The sequence below is a fragment of the Canis lupus genome, chromosome 6, assembly GCF_003254725.2.
Source record: "Canis lupus dingo isolate Sandy chromosome 6, ASM325472v2, whole genome shotgun sequence".
Classification (NCBI taxonomy): Eukaryota; Metazoa; Chordata; class Mammalia; order Carnivora; family Canidae; genus Canis; species Canis lupus.
In genome coordinates this window covers 68,843,342-68,858,468 of record NC_064248.1, presented here as the reverse complement: position 1 = coordinate 68,858,468, position 15,127 = coordinate 68,843,342, and the positions used below count along the sequence as shown (strand labels likewise).

At 36.0% G+C, this 15,127-nt stretch overlaps 1 protein-coding gene across 3 annotated transcripts in view; it reads left to right on the top strand.

Annotated features, from left to right (window-relative positions):
- Positions 1-15,127, top strand: part of MIGA1 (mitoguardin 1) — an 86,888-nt gene extending 71,761 nt beyond the window's left edge. For 2 of the 3 annotated variants that reach the window (XM_025417932.3, XM_025417933.3), the window contains exons 9-16: positions 1,046-1,164; positions 1,426-1,498; positions 2,173-2,259; positions 3,285-3,383; positions 4,771-4,905; positions 6,514-6,567; positions 8,471-8,587; positions 11,452-15,127. In XM_025417932.3, coding sequence (XP_025273717.3) covers positions 1,046-1,164; positions 1,426-1,498; positions 2,173-2,259; positions 3,285-3,383; positions 4,771-4,905; positions 6,514-6,567; positions 8,471-8,587; positions 11,452-11,670 — 903 coding nt within the window. In that variant the 3' untranslated portion in view covers positions 11,671-15,127. The remainder of the gene's footprint in view (positions 1-1,045; positions 1,165-1,425; positions 1,499-2,172; positions 2,260-3,284; positions 3,384-4,770; positions 4,906-6,513; positions 6,568-8,470; positions 8,588-11,451) is intronic. The other variant, XM_025417934.3, reaches the window with a different exon arrangement.

Below are 15,127 nucleotides of genomic sequence, written 5' to 3'. Positions count from 1 at the left end.
CCTGAATTGTACACTAAAAGGATGAATTTTATAGCATGTGAATCATATCTTAATAAAGCTGTTATTAAAAAACCAGGCAGCTGGGTGGCTCAGTTGGTTCAGCGTCCCACTCTTGATTTCGGCTCAGGTCATGATCTCAGGGTCGTGAGATTGAGTTCACCTGCATTGGCCTTATGCCCAGTACAGATTCTACTTGCTTGTCCCCAAATACCCCCGCACACCCACTTGCGTGCTAGCATGCCTGTGGGTCTGGACACTCTTTCTCTCTCTGGATACTTAAAAAAACAAATCCAGGGCCACCTGGCTGGCTCAGTCAGTACAGCATGCAACTCTTGGTCTCGGGGTTGTGAGTTCAAGCCTGACATTAAGTGTAGAGGTTACTTTAAAATTTTTAAAAAATCTTCACAAAACAAAAAAACCAAAAACCCCTACAGCATGCTATTTAAATGGATCACCTGGTACTGAAAAATTAACATCACTGCAAAGGTTTCTTGCTTAGTTGGCTGCTCTGTCATGTTTGCTGTTTAATCGTCAGAAGACTAGAATTTCATATGTAGAGTTGTTAGGGAGGCCAGAGGTGCATGACTGTTTTTCAGTTATACAGAGGTTAGTTGGAGCTGGCTCTGAGAAAAAATTCCTTAGAATAGCCAAACTGAGATTGCAGTGTTTTTGTAGAAAGTTTTACTTCATTTACACTTGTGAGTTCTAAAACTTTTAAGCATTCTTTGGGTGTTAAATCCTCCCCTCTTCTATTCAATATTTCATCCTCAGTTATTCTTATTGTCGAACTGTAGGATACTGCCTTTCTATGTATCCTATGGGCTTAAGTTGACAAATTCAAAAGCTTGTTAAAAGTTTCAGTCATTTGTACAACTGAGTTTTGAAATAAAGTGGATTTAGAGCTCACTAGCTGTACAATCTTACTGAATGCTTTTTATGGTTTCATCAGATCAATGTTTTGATATTTTAGCAAGATCCTATTTTCTATCTTTTACAATTTTTTTCTTCTATCAGTGTATCCTGTTGTAACCCACTGCATTCTTAGCTTGCAGAGCACAGAGAAGTACGGCATACCTACAGACTAGAGTCTTTGTGTCATTGCCCTTTTTATGAAGAAGCCATGCATTTAGTTGAAGAAGGGAAAATCTACTCAAGAGTGCTTAGGTACCATTTCAGTTTTGCTTTCGTTAATGAAAAATACTAGGGTGCTGTTGCAATGTTTGTGTAATATTTATTAAGGATGTTTACGAGAATGGGGGGAAAGGTTTTTTAGGCTCAAAAATGTTTTTTTACTTGTTTTGTCAGTATTGAAAAGACATGTGTTTTATATTAAGGTCCTGAGGTTAAGGCTTGTTTGAATCCAAATTTGTAGTGGGCTTGATCTTGAATGCAGTTTAACATTTGTCTTCCCTGTTTATTACATAGAACTGAAATGTTGGAGTGCCTAGGAGACAGTGATTTTCTTGCCAAACTTCACTGTATTCGGCAGGCTTTTCAGGTATTTTTTTTAACATTAAGTGATTTCACCTAGCCACTCATTCTCCTGCCCCCCACCCCATGCTATAGAGTCCAGCTGAATATAAACAGGACAGCTCTTTGATCTTTGTTATCCTTATTTTTAATGGCAAGTATAAGATCTACTAAGTTTATTTTTCCTGCCTGCTCTTTCATTTGTCTTTGTCCTGTGCCATGGCTTCCCAGCTCCACCACACTTTGTCAAACAGGGTATTCTGATACTGGAGATCTGTGCAGATGGCTGCTGAAAATAAACATCCTCCCATTATCAAGTAGTATGTTTCTCAGATTGTTTTGTATTTGAATCAGTTGTAAAATCATTGATTTCCTAAAATGAAATAAGATCACATAACAAATTATCTTTATTTTTCTATATTTTGGAGACTATATAACATTTATTTTGGATTTTCTAATATTAAATTGAACACAGTTTAAATTCATATTTATTTCCCTTTAAACTTTCTTGATTATAGGTTTCAAGAGCTCTTTTTACGTTAGTAAATTACAACTTTCTGTGTGGTCTACTTGCAGAAATAGTGCCACATATGATGCATTGACTGTATTAGGGTTGTTTATGTGTAGATGTGCTATAGAGTCAGATGTCCATTCATATTAATTATAGGTTTCCTTCTTCTTTGGGGTTGGATATTTTTTCAGGTAATACTTTCGGAAACAGCCAACAGGATATTCCTTGCTGAGAGTGGAAGGAAAATTTTATCAGCATTAATTGTGAAAGCACGAAAGGTAAACTTGTTTTGTTGACAAGTGTTTTACTGTTGTTGTTTCTGTTGAACTGAAGATTCCAGTACATTGAATTTTTACTAGAAGAAAAAGTTTTTGTAGATAGTTGGAAAGGTTCACATATTAAAAATAAATTATATAAAGAGCCCTGATTTTTACTTGGGTGGATTTGTTTCTATGTATGAAGTCTACACTATTTTGATCAAGTTGTTACTCATACATTATTCCCAGTTCGCTGTGAAGTTGTGAATGTCATTTTGAGGATCATGATACATGATACTACAACCACCACTATTTTATTTCTAAGACCTCTTCATTTACCTCCCTCAAATCATGTTCACTGAGCTTCCAGGAAATAGTGTAGATCTCAGAAATCTGCAGAGTAATACAAGTTACTCTTATTCATGGGACTGCATGAGGCAGAACAATCACAACATCATTAAGACTCTAAGGAACCACTTCCCTTTATGTACAGTGTGTCCAGATGTTGAGAAAAAAAATCAAGTAAAACGGGCCTTCCTTGATCCATTTAAACACCTGGTTTTCTGATCCTTTTGCACTGCAATTACCTCATTTGAATAATAAAATTATATTTATGGTATACTGCGTCAGAGGGTTCTTAATTAATTAAATGAGTAAGTGGGAAAGAAAAAAATTTTAAGTGCAAAATAAATGTAAGGTGATCTTAACTACTTGCAATTCCCAGTTAAGTCTTACATTGCTTTCTTGACCTTCTTGTGATAGATTAAACCCAGTGATTTCAACTAGAATTCCTCCAAGAGGAATAGAACTGCATGAAAAGCATCACATAGCATCTTCTGTAACCACGTTTTGGGGTTCTGCCAAATGTTGGGACAACAAAATATTAAACCAAGTGAATATGACATACCTTGAAAATATATTTTAATTCAATTACTTAACAGAATAAAGATCTAATACACATTCTTGAAGACTTAACTCATTTATTTTGTAGGTTTGAGCCTTGTTATAAAGTTGAGTTTAGGATTAAAGTGTATTTTTTTCTGCAGAACCCAAAGAAGTTTGAAGATGTTTTTGATGAAATGATCTATTTTTTAGAGCAGACTGATCACTGGGATAGTACTGAAATGGAACTTGCTGCTAGAGGAGTAAGTTTCAATTTTTTGTAATATTCATTCCTCTTCCTTATGTTCATATGATATCTTGTCCTTGTTGAATGACAGTAAAACCAATTATGTTGCAGTGGTTATGGCAATCATAAACAACAGCAACCACAGTCTTTGTGCTTTGGGGCAGTAGTTGAGCCTGGAACACTTTGTTGTAACAGAAGCTTAAAGAGTAAGTTTGCAAGGGGCTGAATAGCTTTCGGCTTTTGAGGCAGAGAAAACAGAGAGAAATGATCTTTCTTTTTCTGGCGTTTGCTCACTTGCTGAAGGGATTGGCATCCATTCAGTTGTGCAGGACTCAGCCTTTACCCCTCCTGGTTCTTGCCTACTATATCATATTTACATCTAAGTTTTGTCAGGTTTTTTTTTTTGTTTCTTCAACTTCTCTCTAATCCTGCCAATGCCATTGTGCCTGAGTAACTATTCCTTCTCCCTGGACTACCTTGGAGTCTTTGCATTCTGAGATTCCCTCTGGCTCCTTGCCTCCTTGCAGTCACCCTTTCTCGTCTGCATCCCAATTTCTATGCTGGGTCCCAAACAGCCTTTAAAAAATGCAAATCTGATCATCCATCTACCCTCTACCACTGCTCCTCCAAAACACTGGATAAAATCCAAAATCATGGACATGGAGCTAGCCCTTTGTCCTGTCTCCAGCTGCTTTGCCCCTGTGCCCTCTGCTCAAGAGAACCATGGCTCACATCAGATGTGACACACATGGCTCACATCACATCTTTCTTCTTACCTGAAACACTTTGACAGGTACCTCCTGTACCTGGGATGCCCCCTCCCTAAAGAAGGCCCTCCCTGACATCTAGTCTAGATGAGAATCTCCATCAGAAGTTCTCATAGTACCATGTATTGTTTCCTCTACTGGGTTTATCACAGTTTATAATTGTGTATTTGTGGGATTCTTTGTTGCTGTTTTTCCCACTAAATTCTAAGCATCTCATTCGGTTGCTGTCGAAGTCTGAGCACCTGGTACAGCATGTAGTACAACACTATGCATGAATGAATGGAGGAGCAAGAGGCTCCCCGTGCAGTGGGGAAGATAGGCACATATCCTAGGGACTAAGTAACAGCAGATTGAGCAGTGCAGATACCACAATAAAAGCATGAGTAAAGGCCTCCTAGAATGCAGTAAAGGAGAAATTAATTTCATCTGATGGGATCTAGGAAGGAACAGCTGTTAGGTGAATTATAGTTTCTGGTGGTGAGTTGCTTTCATATTTGTTTCTTCCTCTTTTTTCATCAGAGATACAATCTGATTCAACTATAACACCCTGCTATTATAGAGTATGAAGCCCTGGCTCAGACTTTATTTCAGCTCTGTGTAATAATAATTTGTGTTTTAACTCATAATTTAATGCAGGTGAAAAATCTAAATTTTTATGATGTTGTTCTGGATTTTATATTAATGGATTCCTTTGAAGATTTAGAAAACCCACCGACATCCATACAGAATGTAGTAAATAATCGCTGGCTAAACTCCTCCTTCAAAGAAACTGTAAGTGGTGGTTTACCTTTTTCTCAACCATATTGATTTGATGAGAAATGGTCAGAGCTGGGAAGATCAATAAGATTTACTTGTATATCTGCCTATAAAATGACTAGTGTGGAAACTGGACTCAATTTTTGATATTGGGATCAGATATGTATGATCCACAACTTCTTCAGATGAAACTCCCCTTTGGCTCCGTCTATCTGTCCCTGCACTGACCTGAAGGACCAAGTGTTTCTTCCCATCTTAAACTCGGGCTTCAGACTACTTTAGGCCTAACCAAAAATCGCAACTGAACTGGCTCTGTGACTAACCTGAAATCTAGCAGTTGTGAAAAGACAATATGTATTTTTTAAAGGAAAATATGGAGATTCATATTCTCAAATACTACGAAAAATTAGATGAGGAAGGAGGGCACCCTTACTGGCTCAGTTGGTAGAGAATGTGATTCTTGATATCAAGGTTGTGAGTTCAAACCCCATGTTTTCATTTTTGTTTTTTTAAAGATTTCTTTATTTCTTTATTCATGAGAGGCAAAGAAAGGCAGAGACAAAGGCAGAGGGAGAAGCAGGCTCCCCGTGGGGAGCCCCATGTGGGACTTGGTCCCATCCCTCCCAATCCCCTCCCCCACCACAGGGTCACACCCTAAGCCAAAGGCAGATGTTCAACTGCTGAGCCACCCAGGCGCCCCTCAAGCCCCATGTTGAGTATAGAGAGTACTTAAAAATAAATTTTTTAAAAATTAAGAAGCTAGAGGCATAAAAGAAATAAGCATATGCAAAAATAAAACAGCTTTAAACTGTACTCTATACTTTGAATGTTTTCAGTTTCTCTTGTTTTTTGTATTCAGATCTCTATTTGACATTGTTTTGTTGTGCTTAAAGTGTGTACCTGGAAGGAAGTAGGTGGAATGCATATTCATGCTGCAATTAGAATGCCTTTTTAAAAAGTTGCAGCTGCCTATTTCACAATTATTTTGGAAATTCCTGATACTAAATTTTAAAGCATCTTTAGTAAATCTATTTTTTCCCTCAAACTTTGTTTAACTATAAAAGGTACATGCATGTTCTCCCGTTTTTGTTACTGATTTGGTGACGTGACCTTGATCAAAGTTGAGCCATGCCAGATTTCTGTAAGATTTACTTGGGTGTTTTACTCCCTATCATTAAGGTTGTATTTCTTAGTTCCTTATTGGAATAAAACTGTTAGCTCTACCCACACCTATTTCCAGCAGTATACTACTCTTGAAAAAAAGTATTACTTCGTCATTATTACACATAAAACAACTGTTGTATACTTTTATCTGTGTCCACATATTTTCACTCTTTTCCCATTGTAATAGAATTGAAGAACTCTGAGAGTTAAATTAGAGCTAATCAAGTTTCTTGGTACCAGAGCTTAGCCTTTTTCCTTCAGTGGCTTTGTATTTAAGTTTAAAATTTATAAAAACAAAATACCTTTTCATTATTACTCACAAACAATAGAAGGAACCTGGTTAATGTTTTGAACATCTTAAACCCATAATCTATGAATTTCTAATAAAAACCACTCCTAATGCAAAGTTTATATAGTCATAAATGTAAGTCTTGCTTTTTCTCCTCTGCATTTATCTAGGCCGTGGCTTCAAGTTGTTGGTCAGTGCTGAAACAGAAAAGGCAACAGATGAAGGTAAACTTCATTATGCCTTGGACTTCTTTTTTGGGTCATTTGAGGCTCCTGTCCAATAAACAGCCGAGTTGTTTCTCCAATGGGGATGGCAGTTCATAGGGACTGTCCCTCAAGCTGGATGGGTGGCTTCCCTTGTTTTGACTTCCTTCTTCCTCTTCCTTAACATTCTATACAGTTCAGTAGAGCAAATACTGAGGCATGCATGGTATTTCTAGTATGTGAGAGAAGGTTTAGGGTTATTAGAAATGGCTCTGATAGCATTTTTTAAGTAATTCTGGGGACCATGCATGTGAATAATTCTCGTTTAAAATGATTCCAGAGACCCTGTGTTTTAAATAAGCTTTCCAAATGATTATAAATTCTAACATTTGGGAACCACTGTTTTGGGGCTAGGGAGCAGACTTTTGTAGATTTGGGCTTGATTCTCACACTAGCTATTATGACCTTAGGCAAGTTCCTGGCTATCAGTGGACCTCCAGTTCTCCTATTTGCAGAATGGAATTGGTGCCTATCTCATAGGGTCGGTGTAAGGATGAAATGAGATTATCAACCAGCTTCATTTACATAAAATGAAAAGTAAATATAAAAATGAGCTTAATAAGTGGTAGTTTCCATAATAATCATGATAATAATAACATATATAACTTTATATCTTTTTAGCATAAATCTTGTGCCTTAAGCTAGTCTTCTGTCCATATCCACAAATACCTTTATATCTCACCTCTTGCGGAACTATTTTCTATGCCTGGAATGCCATACTCTTTCCTTTGTATTTAAATATGTCTTCCCTGTGGTTGAATTCGGCTTATGTTATTAGTTGGGGAAGCGTGTCTCTTGAATCAGCTCGTGCTAATGTCCTTACCTGTCTGAACTTTGACTACAGTTAGAGTCTATGGGATTTAGAATTTTAATATATGCAGAACCTCTCAGACTAAGTAATAACTTCAGTGGATCCTTCATAAATTTTTGGTCTTCACTGGTTAGCTGTGTGCGACTTAGGACAGGTTAACTTAAATCCTCTGACATTTAATCATTTTCTACATTATTAAAATGATGTTAACATGACCTACTTTTTCAGGAACATTTTATTAGATTAAATAGAACCTAGCACATTATCTGGAATATAATGAGTACTCATTAAATGGTAATTGCTGCTAGATTATATATTTTTTTAATTGAGGTTTAGTAGAAGATATTTTGGAGTCTATAAAATAGAAAATAACCCCTCCAGGAGACAGAATCTTAAGGCATAGTTATCCCCAATTGATGCAGTATGACAAATCCCACAGGATGTTATTTAACAAGGGAAAGTTATTAATAAACTTAGAGAGGTTCCTGAATTATAACTGTATGGATTGCTATTGCACAAGAAGAGGTAGTAATTATACAATTAAGTATTTCAGTAATACGTGGTTCCTCAACTAAAATGATTCTAATAAGCATATTTTTATGTTTAGGCATTTAAAAATAATTTAGGTCTTCTTCAGATATTTTAATTAAGTGATTGAATAGAACTGTTTAGTAGCTGAAACCATGGTAATCTCATTCATCCTAAAAATCATACTGCTCAGGAACACCACAGCATTCTTGTTATTGCTTGGTTGTAACACTAATATGATTACTTTTTCATGAAGTATTTTTATGAGGTGAAAATGCCTTCAAGAAATAATGTTCCTCAGCACATTTTGAAACTGTTGGCTAGGATATGAAAATTACGTAAAACATTCTGTGACTCTAAAAGTGACTTGTAAGCTTATTCACGTCTTTAGTAGGCTTGCTCATCGTTAACCCCTAGTGTGTCCTCAAAAAGAGCTGATCAGATGATGGATAGCAATTTAAATTTACTAGAGATAGCTAATTCAAGAAGGTAAAAATAACTTGATTCTCCTTCATTTCCCAACAGATCCCAGATGGATTTTTTGCCCATTTTTATGCCATTTGTGAGCAAATCAGCCCTGTCCTTGCCTGGGGCTTTTTGGGTCCTAGAAATTCTCTCTATGACTTATGTTGCTTCTTTAAGGTATGTTCAGTCATTGAATCATCTTTTTTCTTCTGAATTGAAAAGTAGATGAGGTTTTAGCTGTTTTGATTTTGCTTTTGTATAAAAAAGAACGTGAATGAAAGGTAAAGTTTTAAAAGTCACCTAAATTCAGTGTTTAAATACTAGCGGAACATTATCATATAGATTGGGTGCTTTATCCTGGAGTAGCTTCAGCAAGTCCATTCACCTTATCCATTCCTTCTCTGATGGATGTGCTCTTTTGTGTAGCATTACTGTGTTACAGTCAAGTTGCTGCAGACGGTTCTCCACCTCTGGACCCTTTTGAAATGTATAAAACAAATAATATGTCTTTATTGCACGTGTGGGCAACTTAGAAGGAAGTTCTGGTTCAAGGTAACAAAAATGATAAAATTCCAGTTGTGAGAGAGAACATGGGAGTTTAAGGTTGTATCCCAATGTCAGCAGTTTGCTAAGACAGAAATTACAGCTCCTTGCAGAATTTTCTGCCTGGCACAGTACCAAGAAAAGTCTCACTATTTCATATCTTGAGTTTAGGCTGTGTTTCAAGGAGCAAATAAAAGTAAACAATCGAGTATGAATCTGAAAGTTTTTGATGTTTCAGTTTGGTTGTTTCACTCTACTGCTCATTTAAAAAATTAAATTATTATGTTTATGTGCTGTAAATGTAGCATTTTGTGAATATCTAGTAAATATTTATTTTACTGTCATTGGAAACTGATCGATTTATGGCTTAAAAAAAAAAAAAAAAAAAAAAAAACCTCCCAGAATGTAAGGTGTATGCTTAGTGGGAACAATTTGTACTGGGAATTAGGTTTGTCATCAGTGAGCAGCCTGACTCTCGGCAAATCATGCTCTGTCCTCTTTCCTTCATCTATAAAATGAGGAGGCTTGACAGATTGATAGCTGAAGACTCATCCAGATACCGAGTTCAGTGGTTCTATGAAGTGTGCCTTCTTAGTACTTCTTAACATTTGATTTCCAAAAAAAAAAAAAAAAAAAAAACATTTGATTTCCATGGGAGAGAAATGAAATATTTCTGGTTTTTGTTGTTTGGAGTTACTTTTTTTTTTCCATCATGGCATAACAGCCTGTGACTTAATAGTATACAACTTGCTTAAAATGAGTTTCAGGAATAAAGAACGAGATTTTGCCATTTTCTTTTCCTTTTTTTTTTTTTTTTAAGATTTTATTTATTTATCCATGAGAGACACAGCGAGAGAGACAGAGACATAGGCAGAGGGAGAAGCAGGCTCCCTGCAGGAAGCCTGATGCGGGACTCGATCCCAGGACCCCAGGATCACTCCCTGGGCCAAAGGCAGATGCTCAACCGCTGAGCCACCCAGGCGTCCCAAGATTTTGCCATTTTCAACAGCATGGATGGACCTAGAGGGTATTATGCTAAGTGAAATAAGTCAGACAGAGACTGGCAAATGCCATATGATTTCACTTACATGTGGAAACCAGAAAACAAAGCAAGTGAACAAACAAAGAAACCAAATAGAATCATAAATACAGAGAACAAACTGGTGGTTGCCAGAGGAGAGGGGATTGGAAGGATGGGCGAAGTAGGTGAAGAGGACTAAAAGATACAGACTTCCAGTTATAAGTCACGAGGATGGAAAGTACAACATAGGGAATATAGTCAATAATATTGTAATAGTGTTGTGTGGTGAGGGGTGGTAACTACACTTAGCGTGGTGAGCACTGAGTCACGTATAGACTTGTTGAATCATTGTGTTGTACACCTGAAACTAATACCACACTGTATTTCTTTATTTTTTTTAAGATTTATTTATTTATTCAGAGAGAGCGAGAGAGAGGCAGAGACACAGGCAGAGGGAGAAGCAGGCTCCATGCAGGAAGCCTGACGTGGGACTCGATCCCGGATCTCCAGGATCACACCCCAGGCTGCCGGCAACGCTAAACCACTGCACCACCGGGGCTGCCCCACACTGTATTTCAACTGTACTTCAATAAAAACATGAATTTCAGTACAAGCATTAATTTACTGAAATGAAATATCCATCATGATCTTCCACTGATTTGAGACCTGAAATTTTTATTTTTCATGTATCTTAAATTTTGGGGGTATGGAAAAGTATACCCTTAAAACTTAAAAGTTACAGGGGCACCTGGGTGGCTCAGTCGGTTAAATGTCTGACTCTTGGTTTTGGCTCAGGTCATGATCTCAGGGTCATAGGATCAAGTGCAGAGTCTGCTTGAGATTCTCTGCCTCTCCCTCTCCACCTGCTTCTTCCCCTCCTCGTGCTCTTTCTCTCTCTCTCAAATTAGAAAACAAAACTTAAAAATTACAACAATTGGAAATAGTTTACCCTCCTGTCTTAAGGTAGTACCAGTGTTCAGAGATACCACTGAAAACATCAATTGTTGGGACGCCTGGGTGGCTCAGCAGGTAAGTGTCTGCCTTCAGCTCAGGGCGTGGTTCCGGAGTCCCAGACGGAGTCCCACATTGGGCTTCCTATGAGGAGCCTACTTCTCCCTCTGCCTCTCTGTGTCTCTGATGAATAAATAAATAAAATCTTTAAAGCAACAACCACAAAATCAATCATTGAGAAAAAAATAATAATAGCTGTGTACATTTATACAGTGCTTTGGGATTTACAAACATTTCCCATAGATTTTTTTTTTCATCATCACATCAGCCCTGAATAGTAAAAAGGATAAGTAGTAGTATCCCATATTTTAAGGAAAAAGAAAACAAGACCTAGAAAAGGTTTAATCACTTATCCAAGGTCACTTTTCCAATGACTACTATTCCAATACCTGTCACAATGTTAGTAACTATTTAGATCGATATAATTTGGGTCTGATAGTGCCCATTTGTTTTGTTCATTTTCCAGAATCAAGTTCTTTTCTTTCTCAAAGACATTTTTGACTTCGAGAAGGTGCGCTATTCCAGTATAGAGACTTTGGCTGAAGACCTCATGCAGTTACTTATTCGCCGCACTGAACTTCTCATGGCCTATCTTGGAGCTGATGCACTGAGGCACACAAGCAGCTGTCTAAGTAGCCATGCTCACGTAATGTCCAGTGGCCTCTTGGAAGCCAAAGTACAATAAGTACCGTTAAAACCATATAGTTTGAGTGTGCTATGAAATATTTAAGGTAACTATTGATTTTGTACCATGTATCACAAGGAACTGGGGGATATGGACTCAGGGAGGGAAAACAAATCTGGTCAAGAATGAGTGATTGTACTGTATCTACGCAGAAGTTCTGTCATTGAATCCCTGTGTCCTGTACCCAAAGTGGCGCTTTCTAGTCTTTAGGTAATAATTCAAGTCATGAAATGTTGTGCATTTTACAGAACTATTGCTTGAATTGAAACCAGTACTCGGGAGTTCATTGATTTGTCATCCCGCAGCTGTCTGCGGTGTCCAGTATCATTCTCGAATGCTCTGTTTTTATGCTCTGCACCTTGAAAATAGACACTTTAGCCAAGACCTTTGTGGTCCCCTTCTGTAAGAATATCTTACTCCTAGTGTCAACGAATTTAACTTTGCCTGAAAATGTATTTTTCATTGTAAAGTTATTTATTGTTCAATCAAGTTTAGGTGGTAGTGGTGTTTAATCTATACTACTTAAATTATTGCTTGTGCATCCGCTCATGTTTGAATCAAAGAAATTGTAATGGTCAAGTATCATCATAAAACATTTAAGTGAATTGACACTGAGAAGTTTACAAGTTAAAAGTTTATATTGGATTTACTGCAGTTTCCAGAATATCTTATTGTTGGTCCTGTAAGTTAGAATAACGAAACTGAAGAAATTTCTTTTCATCTTTTTATAGATTAGAGCGTTTTCCCTTGAATATTTATTAAAAATATAACATTTATTAACTATGAGAGGTAATTAAGATTTTTTTGTGTGCAGTTTTGAAACTGTCTTCTCATATCTGAAGGAATTAATCTGGATATAGTAAAGTAATTTGTCCTTCCTTCTGTAGAACTTACAGCACACTGGGAATTTGTCATATTATGTCCATATTTTAAAAATACTCATGCTTTGACTCTTAATAAGGTTTTAAAGGGTTTTTTTCCCCCCTGAATATAGGACAAAATATTTTTTAATGGCATGGAAATAGATTTCATGTCCTTTATGATAAATAAATGAACAAATGGGTTGTTCATTTGAGTAGGTTGGTTCTTCAGAGTGTATTAGATACATTCAGAGCTGTGTTAATTTTGTTTGTAAATCATATACCACGTATTTAAAGTGGCTCATTTAGCATATCAATGAATTGGATTCTTGATTTTGCTCCTAGGTGGACTTTATTTATTTTAGGAGGGAGTTACCCAGAAAAACCTAAAATATATTTTTTAGAAATGAAGTTTTAGATTAAAGTGCCTAGTTTCTGATTAATGAATAGAAAATGAAAAGTGAGGAGGAAAAGCATAATCTTTTGAAGTTTTAAATTTACATTTGTGCCACATTTATGTAGTATTAGTTAAAATATGAGTCTCAGAAAAAAAATATGAGTCTCAGAATCGTTATGCTGTTGCATGTACTATGTCCCATAATGTGTAGGTTATAGCATTAAGCAATACGAAATGTTGCTCTGATATTTTTAGCTCCTCACGTTTCTTACATAGATTCTTAATTTAACAATCAGCTGTTCATAATTCTTATTATTGATGGAGGAATGAAATTAGAATTATCAAAGCTTAAAAAATTCCATTATGTGTTTATTTTTTAATTCATATCTTGTATTTTTAGCTTCTTGTTGAGGTACCAGTAGCCTTGAATGATTCACACACGTGTGTGTGTGCATGCACACATTCCCATCATTATGTAGGCAAGACCGGTATTGCTTATATTAATCTTCCTGTTGGGTTAGGCTAAATGTTTTAAGCTGTGCTTTTATAAACAAAGCTATAAGTAATCTTAATTACATTTTTATTTGAGGAGGATATTGTTTGAAATCTATTTTGAAGAATTGCACTATTTAATAATGCTGCTACTACATAACTCTGGGGAATTTATTTCATCAGATAAGATGAATGGCTTTCCAGAAAGTGGGTTTTTTTTACATTTTACCTTTAAAAAAAAAAAAAGTCCATATTCAAGAGGTTGGTTTGTCAAATTCAGTGTTTGAGTTTGATTCGTTTCTGGTCATGTAACTGCTGCTTCAGCAAAATGCTTTCTTTGTGGCCTTTGACAAAAGAGACAGGAGTGACCAAATAGAACTTCAGGGTAATAAGTACAGAAAAAACCTCTCTATTGTAAGGGAAGAAACTTGAACTTTTTAAAAGAAACATCTCTTAAAAATGGTTCTGACCACAGAAGAGTACTTAAGACATATGTACCAATTTCAGGTTGCCTTGAAATTGGGCTAAACAACTAAAGAAATGTTTTAAGTAATAAAAAATGAATAAACTAGTCTAGAACCTTTTAGGAAAAAAACCCTGTTTGACACTTAATCATGCTAGGACTATGAGAAAATTGCCATTGCCACTACCAAGTCCCACTACCATCCATTACCCTGTGTCCATTATAATATTCAAGAGGGCCTTGAATTCATCCTGAAAAAGTGGTTTTTTCCTCCTGTTTTCTGGAAGAAAAAAAAAAATCTGTGTTCAGGTGATTTGTTTGGTAACTTACTTTTTTTTTTTTCCATTTTGGTTTCTTTAGTTTTGTTCTAAAGCTCTAGTTTTTTCATTTAAGACTTACAGTGTGTTTATTAAACATCAAAATGAGATTTTTTTAGAGATTTTTTTTTAAAAGAAGCCAAGTTTTTCATACTGTTTTAGTCAGCTCCAAAAAAACTTTCTCATAAAAAAGTACTGTTTATTTACATCGATTTATCTTGATTCTATTGTTAAATTACCTGACTTTATAAAAAATATTCTAACTTTTTCTTGCCTTAAGATGTAACCTTTTCACACCTGAAACTGATGTAACATTGTCAACTATACTTCAATTAAAAAAAAAGATGTCATGTTTTCTACTTAAATGATTACCTAAAGAGTGATTATTTGCATCACGAAAGAATTTAAACTATGAGATAGGAATGCCAAAGGAACATTAATATACTTCTCTGTGACCCTTCATAATCAGAAATTTTAAATTATGTTCATGACATAATTTGCTTTTATTTTAATGTGAATACGTATGAGGAAATTATTTGAATATATATTTCAAAGTGATTAAAAGAATTAGGCTGAGTTCAAATCTTTTGTTTTATGCTTAGATTAATTCCATTTAGAAATTTCTCTGTGAGACTTAAGAATTTGTATAATCTGTGATTCATGGACATAAGGGCATTCATTGTTCCTTCATTGTTAACGATTACATGATGTTACTGTTTTGGTTTGTTGGGGAACAACCGTGGATTGTCTTGATTGGGCTCATACTAGGAAGTGTGTCTGTTTCCTAAACGCCAGGATCGTACTTACTAATTCCTGTAAAGGGGAAGCTCTAGCGGAGCAGAAACCAAGTAGCCCTGGCTCTTTAGCTAAAGAAGCTGTAACATGGATGTAGTTCTACTGCTGCCAAATAAAAAAGTGATGGCACATG